This window comes from Peromyscus leucopus, chromosome X (genome assembly GCF_004664715.2).
Source record: "Peromyscus leucopus breed LL Stock chromosome X, UCI_PerLeu_2.1, whole genome shotgun sequence".
Lineage (NCBI taxonomy): Eukaryota > Metazoa > Chordata > Mammalia > Rodentia > Cricetidae > Peromyscus > Peromyscus leucopus.
In genome coordinates, this window is record NC_051083.1 from 34150804 (window position 1) to 34164297 (window position 13494).

Below are 13494 nucleotides of genomic sequence, written 5' to 3' on the forward strand. Positions count from 1 at the left end.
AAGTTCAGGACAACTTCACAAATCAGCAGTATCTTCTTCTTGCCATGTTTCTTATATTCTTAGACTTTGATGTCCTGTTTAGTAATGAACCATGGTTAATATTTAAGTCTCTTAATTAATCTAACTTAAAAATAATGTATTCTATACTTATTAACTGCCTGCATTGTGGCCAACTCTAGGTGGCTTTAAGTGAGATGCTGCCTCAGTTCTCAAGAAATGTATAATCTGAGTAAATATGACACAGATCTGTTTATATATGACATACATAAAAGCAGTGTGGGAGATATCACTAGGTGTAAATGACCAGTGTGACGCAAGTGCTGAGGAATTAGCATTTGGAATGCAGAACACAGATAAGAAATCACCTTATCAAAACCTAATTAGGATGAGAGAGAACAGACAAAGCAACCCAGAGGAATTTCAATTCGTTTCTTTCCACACTCCTCCCTCAGTGAAATGCAGCGTAAATGCCCAGGCCCTAAGTATCAGCTTCGCAGACTGACTTCTTCCAGAACCGTCTAATATGGAAGGAAAGCAAAACAAAATAAAATGCAACTATGAAACTTCCCAGGGACCAGCCTGCCTACCCTCACCTCAGTGAAGGTGAACAAGGTCAGCAGTGAAAGGGGGAAGTTATTTTGAGAGCATGAGCCCTTGGTATATGATGTAGCATGAATGAGCTTCCATCAATAGAAACCCTTCAGACAAATGCCAATTTCAGAACACTCTACAAAACTCGTAATTACCAAGGTCACCAAAACAAGAGGAATCTAAGGAATCGGGGTTGACTAAATATGATGCGGTATCCTGAATGACAACCTAGAATTAAAAAGAGGGCTAAAAACTAAGGGTACATGAATAAAGTTTGGGCTTTAATCTGTAAGGACACATCGACATTGGCTCAGGCATTGAAACAGATCCCATATTAACATGGGCTGTTAACAGTAGTGAAAGCTGGGTATGGAGTGCATAGAAATTCTGTATTACTACCTCTCTATAAATCTAAAACCATTCCACAATGGAGAACTAATTTAAAAACTAATTAGAAAACCGAAACAAATTAAACGTTGAGCATGGTGGCACAGGCTGGTAATCCCTCCCATTACTTGGAAAACAGAGACAAGAAGCTGGGGAGTTCAAGGGCATCTACAGCTTCATAGTAAATTCAAGGGCTTGTTGGGCTACATGAGACCCTGTCTCCAAAAATCTAAATAAATAAATACTAATTAGGATAGGTGTACACAGGACCACACACCTATAGTGAGCATTTAGAGGGTTAAGCAGGAGGGTAGCCTGGACTACATAGGAAGTTTGAATCCGGCCTGGGCAACATGAGAGCCTGATTTTTGTTTTTTTTTTTTTTTTTTTTTGTTTTTTAAAAAAGAACAAATTGGAAAGATAAATTTGTTGAATGTCCATGTATATATAAATGAAACACATAAGTGATATTTATACATATACACAACTATGTGCATGTATATACAAATGCAAATGTAATTAAACAACGCCCTCCTGACTTTATTTATCTATGGCTAGTTCATCTATGAACAAAGATAACAGAATGCTGACTCCTGGCTTTTTGATTCCCCAAACACACAGAACAATTTTCTTTGAAAGGAAATTTGGCTCTTCGATCAGTTCTGCTGCCAACCCAGGCAATGGCAGCCTGGCTTAAAGAGTGTTCATGAGGTGGGCCCATCTGCCCCTTTCCAGGAGCTACTAGAAGTTCCTGGTGCCTGGCCAATTAGTCACCAACCACAGAGCCCTGGGCTGGCAACTCTCCCAGCTACTTCCTCTTCAATCTCTAGAACACATTCCCAGGCACCTCCCTAGTTATCTCCCTAAAGTGCAAATCATGCTGCTGCACAGCTGAACTCCTCCACCAACGTGCCAGCCCACCCAGAAAAGGTGCAGCCTATGAGCAGACTGGCAGTCTCTTATGGAAAGAGGTACCACTTCCCTTCCAGCTACCTATCACCATCACCACATGACAGTCCTTTCCCTCTATTCAGTCTACCTATTTGCCCCTTCAATGTAATCACACTTTCTCTTTATCCATACACATACTGCCAGGATCATGACTTCCCATCATCTTTGAACACTCTGCTCAGTATCCATGTTCCTTGAAAATATCTCCAGATACTTCCTTCCTTTTCAGCATCCCAGGAAACTTACTTCCTCATGATTCTCACTGATAATATGGACATAACTGCTAGTCCTTGTCCTTGCCTTGTAGGGACCTTTATACACACATGTTTGTCAGATCAATGGATAATCCATGCAGGCATAGTAGTATATGCCTATAATCCCAGAACTTGGAAGACAAAAACAGGAGAATCAAGAGTTCATCATCATCCCCAACTACATAGTAGGTTGAAAAATCAGCCTAGACTCCATGATACCCTGTCTCAAACAAAACATAAATAAAAGGCTTGGGGACAATCCATGGTATCAGTCTAGAAAAGTCTAGAAATGATGACTGAGCCAAGGCATGACTTAGGAGAGAAGTATTAAATTCCAATTAACTAAATCAGACCTACCCCACTCCAAATCAATAATCATCCAGGCAAACAAATAAGTAAAACCATTCTGCATTTAATATGTAAATATAGCATCTGGGCCAGTGGTTCTCAATGTTCCTAATGTTGCAATCCTTTAATACAGTTCCTCATTTTGTGCTGACCCCTAACCATAAAATTATTTTTGTTGCTGCTTCATAACTGTAATTTTGTTACTGTCATGAATTGTAATATAAACATGTGATATGCATGGTGTCTGATATGTGACCCCCCTCAAAGGGTCATAACCAATAGGCTGAGAACCACACTGTTCTAGACATACCACCTAGCCAATCTTTCAATGTGGACTGCCACCCATTCATCATTTACAGAGAAATCTCAGAGTGCCACTGATGATCTATGCAAAGAATTTGGGATGCATCATTAAATGTAAGTGAGGCAATTAATGAATAAATGAAAAAGGCAATCTTCAGCTAGACCACAAGCACAACACAAACACAATGAGTTTTCCTTTATAATTTTAACTGTATTAAGACAAAACACACTCTTCACTTATCTAGTCCACAAGCATTTACTGAAGACAAATGATACATAGTACTTTTAACATTTTTTTTCAAGGAATTGTAAATACAATAGTGACTAATGCAGACAAGGTCCCAAATTATGACATTTACTTTCTAGTGGCTGACTTCAGACTTGGTAATATGAAACAAACAGTTACCACAAGTATAGCAGAATGCAAGTCTATGATTGGAGTTTCAAATCTCCCATAATCAAAAGCTAAGGAAATTTGGGCTGGAGAGATGGCTCAGTTGGCAAAGTGTTTGCCATGCACACATGAGGAATTCCTAGCACTCAGGTAAAAGCAGGCGCAGCAGGCGAACCTATAGTCTTGGTGCAGGGGAGGTAGAGGCAGGGGGATCCCTGTAACTAAGGTGAAGGCCAGACAAGGAAGTGCACGCCTTTAATCCCAGCACTCAGGAGGCAGAGGCAGCCAGATCTCTGAGTTGGAGGCCAGCCTGGTGTACAGAGTGAGTTCCAAACAGCCAGAGCGACACAGTGAGAATGCCTTAAAATAAAAAAGGCGGAGAATGACTGAGGAAGATACCTGACATCAACCTCTGACATACACATTTACACACTACATGAACACTCTCTCTTCTCCCCCCTCTCTCAAAGCAATGGTGCTAGAAAAGGTATTGCTATTTATAACAGCTCCTTTCTAGTAAAAAAGAACCTTAACCAAGCGATTATTATGTGACAAGCACTTTTCTAATCATTGTACATATTACTTAATCCTCACAACACCCCTAAGTGACAGATCATCTTGTTATTCTAATTTTAAAGATGAGGAACATAAAAGCACTGTATGACTAAATTGTCCTAAAAGGAGGCACAGTTGGGATTTGAACCTAGTCTATCTGGCCAGACTGTTTAATACCTATCAGTACTCCTAAAAACACACACACACACACACACAGTGTGTGTGTGTGTGTGTGTGTGTGTGTGTGTGTGTGTGTGTGTGTGTTTTGAGGTGCTATTTCACACAGCCTCAGGCTGGCTTCAAACTCACTACATAGCTGAGCATGATCTTGAACTGCGTATCCTCCCGCCTCTACCTCCTGAATAACCCTACAAGATTACACCTTGCTTATGCAGTGCTGAGGAACAAACTCTAGGCTTTCTGCATGCTGGGTAAGCACTCTGCCAACTGAGCTCTATCCACAGTCCTTAGAAACACAGTTGCAAGAGCTTCTGAGAATATAAATCTTGGTGATGATCTGGCTGCAGTTAAATATTTCTTAGAAAACACACTAGGCTGAGTGTTCCACAAAGAGAATGTCAAACATACATAAAACAGAAGAAAGCATCCAATGTGTCATAAAGTAACCCCTGGGGGTAGAGAGATGGCTCGGTACTTAAGAGCACATTCTGCTCTTCCAGAGGACCAGAGTTTTATGCCTAGCACCTGTCAGGCAGCTGACCACCACCTGTAACTCCAGCTCCAGGGGGTCTGGTGCTCTCTCCTGACTTCCACGGGCACCCACCCTCACATGGGGCACATGGCTCACGAGAGTGTATGCACACACACACACAAACACACACACAATTAAAAAAATAATTTAAAAATAACCCTGTAATACTGTTTCCGAGTCCCTACCAACCCCTTCCCCACTTTTCCTAGACAAGGAAATATGGATACAATGGGAGTAAATAAACTGGTCTGAGAACCCCATATGCTTTATTCAACCAGTGTGCATCCTAGTGCGATCTGCTCAATGAAAGCCATGGAGTTTCCAATTACCCTAAAGATGTCATATAACCTTATCTTTCCATCCAAATAAGGAATATCCAATAGGTTAAGTCTTAGATGATTTTTTAAATGTTATCCAGTTGTGTTTTATTAGTCCAAGAATATAGTAGCTCCTGGGGCTCACCAGAGCTTGTTTCTCTTCAAAGGATTGGAGACTATGGTGGTTTGAATGAAAAGGGTCCTTATAGGCTCATATGTTTGAATACTTAGTTCCCAGTTTGTGGAACTATTTGGGAAGGATTAGGAGAGGTGTGGCCTTGTTAAAGGGGAATATGTCACTGGGGATAGGCTTTGAGGTTTCAAAAGACCACACCATTTTTAGTTAGTGCTCTCTGCCTCCTGCTTGATGATCAAGTTGTAAGCTCTCAGCTACTATTTTAGACCATGCCTGCCTGACTGCTGTCATGTTCCCCACCATGATAGTCATGGATCTGTCCTCTAAACTTTAAGCCCCAAACAAACTCTTTCTTCTATAAGTTGACTTGGTTGTGATATCTTATCACAGCAATAGAAAAGTAACTAAGACTTTTATTTCTAAATTTATATTTAGAGGGAGAGAGAGACTGAGAGGGGTATATGTGTAAGTGAGAGAGAGAGAGAGAGAGAGAGAGAGAGAGAGAGAGAGAGAGAGAGAGAGATGCAAATGCCATAGCGCATTGTATTGAGGTCAAGGGACAGCTGGAAGGACAGAGTTTTCTCTTCCTGAGGATCAAAGTCAAGTCACTAGGCTTAATGGCAGGGACCTGTGCCTGCTGAGCCATCTTCTTGGCCTCAAATCTCACATTCACAACAAAGGTCATTATTTTGTTTGGTTGTTTGAGATAGGATCTTGCTGTGTAGCACCGGATGGCCTAGAAATTATACAGACCAAGCTGGCCTTGAATTTGCAGTGATGCCCTGCCTTTGCCTCTGGTATGCTGGGAATACAGGCAGGTATCGCCTGGTACTTATATAGTTTAATTCTACTATAAAGTTTAATGAATTTTTACTAGAATGGATAAAAAGACTACCAGAGATATGAATGAAAATATTAAAATTCTCTTAACTGCAATTCGGCTGATTGAAACAATTGATTTATGACTTCCATTTACATACAATTTAAATTTTAATTCTCTGCCACAAACAAATGCTTCAATGTTGATACCATAAAGGTGTTAATTTGAATGACTGTAATTCTATAAATGAGATTCAACCTGATGGGAGTTGAAAAAGAGACTGCCACAAATAAAGCCTAGTAGAAAATACAGAAATACAAAATCCTTTCAAGAAAGAGATGTCAGAAATCTAAGAAACATTATATACTTCCAACCTGCCAAACCATAATGCTTCAAAATATCTTTTCCAACCTGGCTAAAAAGACTGACTCCAAAATGATTAGGGGAGCCAAGACTAGTCCTGACTATAGAGCCCAAACATGGAATAAGTTGGAACCAAAAGCAAGGACCATTCTGTATAAAAAGCCGTATCAAGTTAGGTCCTGGGCCTCAGCCAAATATCTGCAACTTATTTACAAACGATGTAACATCTGCCATCCTTTATCTAAGTGGTTAGTGGAGAGCAATCATCTCAGGGACTCACCAACAAGTGCTCTAAACTGCTGAGCCATGTCTCCAGGTCCTATTGATAGATTATACTTATATCTAAGCTTAATTTAAATGGAAACATTTCCCCACAACTTTCCTTTCCGGTAATCTCTACTAAAGGAATTTCGAACATACACAAAAATGGAGCATATACCAAACTCCCATGTGCATATCACTTGCTGTCAACAACTACCAACTCATGAGCTACATGGCATATGCCTGCAATTCCAGCATTTGAAAGGCAAAGGCAGGAGGATCACAAGTTCAAGATCATCCTTGGCTACACAAAAATTTGAACTCAGCCTGATCCACATAAAATCCAGCTTCACAAAACACAAAGAAATTATCAATTCACCACTAATCTTGTCTCCTCTATAATATTTCATCTGTAAATATTCCTATACATTATACAAATTGTTCATAAGTATACCCATTTTGTAGTATTAAAAATGTGTATATGGGGTCCCTCCTTATATCTTAATAGGAGAAGCAAAAACAATAACATTCACTGGTTTTTTTGGTTGATTGATTAGTTTCTTGTTTTGGGACAAGGTCTCTATACAGTCCAGGATGACTGGAACTGGCTAAATAGATCAGGCTGGCCTTGAATTTTTAATTATCCTGCCTCAGTCTTCTGAATGCTAGGATTAAGGTATATAGCATCAAGCCTGGCTTTACTATTTCTGTTTTACAGGGGTGGTAAAGGGCTATTATTTAGTACATCCCCTGACATATAATCTAATCATTAGGTTTGAGTTTAATATATTAAACAGATGTACAGGGACTTGGGAGATGATTTAGTTGGTAAAATATCAGCCATGCAAGCATAAGAACCTGAGTTCGGATATCTAGTACCCACTTAAAATTCAGACATGGTAGCAAACATCTGTAACCCCAGCAGTGGGGGGCAGAGACAGACAAATACATGTAGCTTATTGAGCAGTCAAACTGGCCAACAAGTGAGCTTTAGGTTCAGTGAGGAAACGCCGTGGAGAAATATAGTGGAGAGAGATAGAGGGAGATACCCAATGTTGACTTCTGGCTTCCATGTGTACACATACCCATACACACACACACACACACACACACACACACACACATATATATATATATATATATATATATAGAGAGAGAGAGAGAGAGAGGTGGGTCTTTGTCAGATCCTTTCTTTCCTCATACAAATTATCAAATCAGCCATGTCAGAAGATCAACTGTCCCACCCTAAGTAGGAGACATACTTGGCTTCATATACCAAATTCTGTCGTGCAAGATCCAATTTGCTTCTGCAAAATCAAAGAAGCAAGCCCCATTTTAAAGGGAAACTTCCTTTTTTAAATATAAATATTGAATACAAAACCATTTCAAAAGTGAAAAGAACAGATTGTACATTAATAAAACAGTATCACACCCATCGGCTCTCCAGCCATATTGTGTAATAACATAATGGCTCCATAAATCTATGCAACTACTCATTGCACCAACAACAGAGAGTAGAGATAGTTTTCAATCATTTCAGATGTTAGAAATGTTGCCTGTAGCCACTCAAGCAAACTGGGAAGTTCATGTTTGCTCCCAAGGCTTCACAATGGATTAAGGGAACTTCTAGTGCATGGTTTCACTCTGCAAGAAATCAGGAACCAGGTATATGCACGTGCACTCACATACATACACACATATACCTTTACAGTAAATAATAAAGTTATTGTTTAATGTCACTATCACCAATACACTATTTCACAGAGAAATAGTTAACTACACAACTGCTTTATTTTCAACAGTGCACCGGCTCTATTGTTCCACCCAGCCCCCTCACTCTACAGAGGTCTGCAATCTCCAAAGCACCATGTTAATACATTTTTAAACAGTCTACCTTCCACCAATATGTGCCGTGTACACAGTGCACAACAGTGAGAAGAAACTAAGAGCCCTATGAGGGTGCTGAGATATAGACAGACAGATGCTAGGCATAGTTAGGCAGAGGTGATGGGGTTTCATAACCAATTAGTCAGACACAACCTCAAGGGAATAAAGGGAAAGAGAGATGGCACTGTCTTCATTGGAGATGGAGAAAGTTGTGGGCAAAGGAGAATGTTTGCGAGGGTTGGATAAATTGGAATTGGAAGCTCTAGGTGTAAATGATAAACAGACAAGCATAAAGCTCTGTCATTCTTGAAAGAAATGTGCTAAGACATAAACTTGGGAGTAGTTGGTAAGATGGTACACATATCTATAGCCTTAGCACTTGGGGGGCTGGGGCCGTTGTTTAAGCCCAGGAGTTCGAAGGTCACACAGTGAGATCTTATCTCAAGAACTAATAAACAGGGACTAGGGAAATGTTTGGGAAGTTTAGGCACAAGCCACACAAGCAAGAAGACTGGGCTTCAGATCCCCAGAACCCTTGTAAAAATTGCATGGGTGTAGCTAGCCACTTGCCTGTAATTCCAGCCTCAGAATGCAGGGATCTGCAGAACATGCTGGCTAGTGAGGTTTGCCATATCTTTAAGCTCTGGTTTTGACTGATAAACTCTGACTCAATGAATTCGGTGGAGAGAAAAGAGTTAAGATTCCTGACTTCAATATCAGATTTCTCCACATGTACACACACACACACACACACACACACACACACACACAGAGAGAGAGAGAGAGAGAGAGAGAGAGAGAGAGAGAGAGAGAGAGAGAGAGAGAGAGAGAAGGTTTTATGTTTGACACTGATATCACTATTAATAACTAAATATATTACTGTCACCTAAAATAAATATAATAGCAATAAGTCACACACATACACATCATGTCACCTTGATTGAGTCAATGGTCACATTCTTTTCAAATACTTCAATAAAATGGAGAAAAACTCCATCCATCATTCCTTGTCAAGATGGGTACTCACTTTTTTGTAGCTACTTCATGGAATCTGAATGTGGCCATGGGAAACAAAAATGTGATCACAAGTTCAGACACGAACAACATAGTTTTGGGATCACAGGCAACATCACATATTGATTACTAAAAAAGCAATACTGGTTCTGCAACACTTCAACAAAGGACGAGTTTAAGTGAAGCATGCCCCAATTTCTCCCTCTAGGCCTTTTCTCTAAGGCACTAAATGTCCAAAATGCCCCCCACCCTGTAGAAGCTGTTTCTAATGCTTACTGGCACTACGGAAAGTTGCTAGTGGCTGGATGGATAGTGCAGTTTCTACAGCTACAGATGCTGATGCACCCTTTAAAATGTGACCTCACTGAACAAATGAAAACCACAAGCCAATGGTAGATCTGAATTAGAAGTGTTGCCAGTACCCTATCCCAAACCTGTTGGCACAAGAGTCAAAGAAAAAAAAAAAAACTTAACACTAAATCAAATGAACAAACATTTCTTAAGCACAGCACGAGTGTAGCTTATTATAATTTGGAAAATTCCACAGCATTTATCAACTCCCAAGCAAGGCTATGATGCTCAGAAGTGTACCACAGTAGACGTCAGCGGTAGCCACAGAGCTATGGCTCTGGGTGTGTTGCCATAGCAACCATGAACTCAGCAGCAACATGCTGTCTGCTTCTCACCAGCCCAGAACCCGAAGCAGAAGAAAACAGCTAGCTTCCTGATGGGAGCAACCCAGGGAGTCAGAATGCAAGCTGTCTCCATCATTCCTCTGCACACACAGGAGACTTCCTTTCATCAGTCTGAAATTGTCTCTACCTAACTCTTAGAAAACAATCCACACAATTGCTTTTCTCCGCTGCATAAACACAATCAACACACTTGAGCACAAAGCATTAGGAAGAGATTTTAGGGTATCTGAAGGCTGTCAGAGTCATATATTTAGCTGGGTCCAGGTATGAGGAGCTTCTCTGGAAAGGAGATGGAGAAGTATTGAACCATTTGAAAAGTCATCCTGAGAAACATTCTCAGGAAAGTCCTCCAAAGTTCTGTGTGTTGGACCTGATGCCCAGGGTAGTACCATCAGGAGGTTGTAAAACTTTGAGATGTGAGACCTGGTGGAAGGTCCTAGGTCACTGGCCATGTGCCCTTAAAGGAGATTATAGGATTCTGAGCCTACCCCCTCTTCACTATCCCACTCATGAGTCAGTAAGCCAGTTTGCTCCACCATGGATTCAAGGTAATTATCTCAAGCCAAGTCGTATTTTGTTCTAGTTACAGGAAGCTGACCAACGTAAGAATGGTAAGAAGTAAGCAGCATGGAAGCCATTCCTGCAGAGAAGGGGAATCTAAGGAGGGATGGCACACAGTGAGCAAAAAACGGCACCGAAGCCAAAGTCCCCAGCCTGCTTTGGAATATCCCGCATTGCAATGAAGTCAAACAGGAATTGTCAAACCTACCTTTTCTACCGGCAGGAAGTCATTTTCTACTTCAATTGACCTCGGTCTTAGTTTAATTGGCTTGTCTTTGAAAATGTCTCCGAAGCCCACTCCTTTGACTTTCTTGGGCTGGATGGCTGCAGGTGCCACTGTCCCGTTGGCCCCTTCCGACTTGGTACTGCTTGAGTCACCGCCATCACTCTCGGAGCCTGTGGTCTCTCTTAAGCCTGCCAACAGTGAGGATGGGGAGAGAAAGAGCTCAGAAATCAGCCCGAGGCCACAATCAAGAACTTCACAGCTGGCCCAGAAGCCATCTCTGAAAGTGTGACTGGGCTTCTGTACTTAGAGTGCTGAGGATGCTGACTCAGGCTGCCTCTGAGTTTTGTTTGGTCTTCCTACCCCCAAACTTTCATTTTAAGCAGTGAATTAAAATAACTTCTCAGAAACTCTAATTTCATGCTGATCTAGTTGTACATGTGACATTTCATATGCTTCAGCTGAAGCCTGGTTCTGATCCAAAATGTTTACCCATGGCTTGTGTAATACGAAGCCTCCCCGCCCATACCTGGCCTTCCCACTCAGTAAGTACCACATACTGTACCTCTACATTCTCTGATTCATGTCAATTAGTGATTAGCAATGAAAGTAACATTTCCTAAAGGGAAACTGTAAAGCTAAAAGTGATTTAAACAAATTAGCAATGAAACCACACAAAATTATGACTGCCAAAGACTTAAATCTCTTTGGATGGCTTCACAAGGAATAAGTGCATGCAAGCATGTTCCTCTAAGAAAGCATTAAAACCGAACTTGACATCACGACAGTGTTTCCTAGCAAGATGATGGTGTTTGTTAAAGACAGAAAGAAAATTGCCTTCCCAGAGGCCAGAATCCCAACCCTATGACTCCGCCTCCTTCCTCTAACACCACCATCTTCCCAGAGCTAAATCCTTTCCCAAAGAAAACACTGGGGACATGACACTCTGCTTTTAACCTAACATGACATACATTGGGAGGTGTATAAGACAGTTATCAGCAAGACAGTATCAGCATTCACCTCCCCAGATGCTTTGTCCCTAGGCTCTGCCCACACTCGTGTTCTAAAAGGAAAAGCCTATTTGAGTCTGTGAATTTCTGGGTATATATTCTTCCTTTGGTGGTCAGGATGTCAATTTTGCCAGCAAAAGGAAGGATCTAAAGGATACTTCTTGGAATACTCAAGTTCTGTCTCTAAACCATATCTCTAAGGTTCTATATTTGTAGGGTAGCTTTTGACCATTTATTCTGTATCCCCTGACCATAACGATGCCATTGAGATGAAAGAATGCCATCAAATTTCTTTTGTTAGTGGCCAATTGTACATTAGCTTCCTGTGGCTAACCAGTCCATAGGAATGATACACCAAATAATTATTCACACAGAATATCATAAAATGTTGAGCTCATTTAAGCGAGGAAGTCTCAGAGCAAGGAAAAACTGTTAAATGCAAACAGATAGAATATAGAAAGGTCATTATAGATTGCTAACAGCTCTCAGAATCAAAGCGTGAGAACCATGGTTTCCTTTCTTGCTGCCATTTTCCATAGAGCAGTATTTCTAAGCCAAAAGGGTGGGAGAGGAGGAAGATAGCTGGTGCACATTTGAATTAACTAAAGCACAGCAATTGGGAGCAGAAACAGAGGAAGTAATGAGGAGGGGCCAGCTGCACGGCATAGGACCAGATTGGTGTGTACAAACAGGGAGGACCCCTGGATTAGCTATCCATCTGTGGGTTTATCTGTTCATTGTTTCCGGGAATACCCATGCTGGAGATATAATTTTGGAGTCTAAATATTGTGTCATTTCCCCTTTTACATGCTCTTATTTTGCTGTATGGATTCTTTCTATGTGATAAATGGCTTGCATATTCTTTTCATGTTTGGAAAGAACCAGTGAGGGTGAAATAAAGAAATAGTGTAAAGAAACCACATCACCTACCAACACTTACCACTACCACCACCTCCATCACCACCTCCAACACCTCCATCACCACCACCACCTCCTCCTCATCTACCACCACCACCACCACCACCTCCTCCTCCTCCTCATCCACTACCACCACCACCACCACACCACCACCACCACCACCACCACCACCACCACCACCACCTCCTCCTCCACCACCACCTCCTTCTCCTCCTCCTCCTCCTCCACCACCACCACCACCACCACCACCACCACACCACCTCCTCCTCCTCCTCCTCCTCCTCCTCCTCCTCCTCCTCCTCTTCCTCCTCCTCCACCACCACTGCCACCGACACCAGAAGGCAGCAGGGCAAACAGGGTAGAGTGTATCTGCTTTAGTTCTTCAGAAAGAGGAATTCAGGGGGTTCTTCTGTAGTTCACCATGAGCTACAGCCATAACCTGGTCTCCATTGTCACCCTAATTTCACCAAGTTTCCACTTGTGGGGATTTGTTGCCTTCTGGCTCATCTTACTAACTTTCTATTAGTACTTGTAAGAAATAATCTATTATACAGGGAATAGATGCACAGTCACTCAGCCACACAAGCATGGCCTGGGAAGGAAACACACGGCAGATTTTTCTTCCAGAATTCTGGCAGCTTGATTCTATTAATTCTTGATTCTATTAATTTTTAAGAATGTAAATTATATAGCTAAATATTTGCAGTGATGTAATAACTCAAAAATCTAGTTCTTTCCATTTGGAAGGAAAGAAAAGTGACTTTATTTTCATGTGTGTTGGGTATTCCTTCTTT

General features: G+C 41.3%; 1 protein-coding gene across 7 annotated transcripts in view; it reads right to left on the bottom strand.

The window, feature by feature from the left end:
* Sh3kbp1 (SH3 domain containing kinase binding protein 1) overlaps nt 1-13494 on the bottom strand; it is a 344717-nt gene that overhangs the window by 132422 nt on the left and 198801 nt on the right. For all 7 annotated transcript variants that reach the window (XM_028873246.2, XM_028873244.2, XM_028873247.2 and 4 more), the window contains one exon: nt 10758-10963. In XM_028873246.2, coding sequence (XP_028729079.1) covers nt 10758-10963 — 206 coding nt within the window. The remainder of the gene's footprint in view (nt 1-10757; nt 10964-13494) is intronic.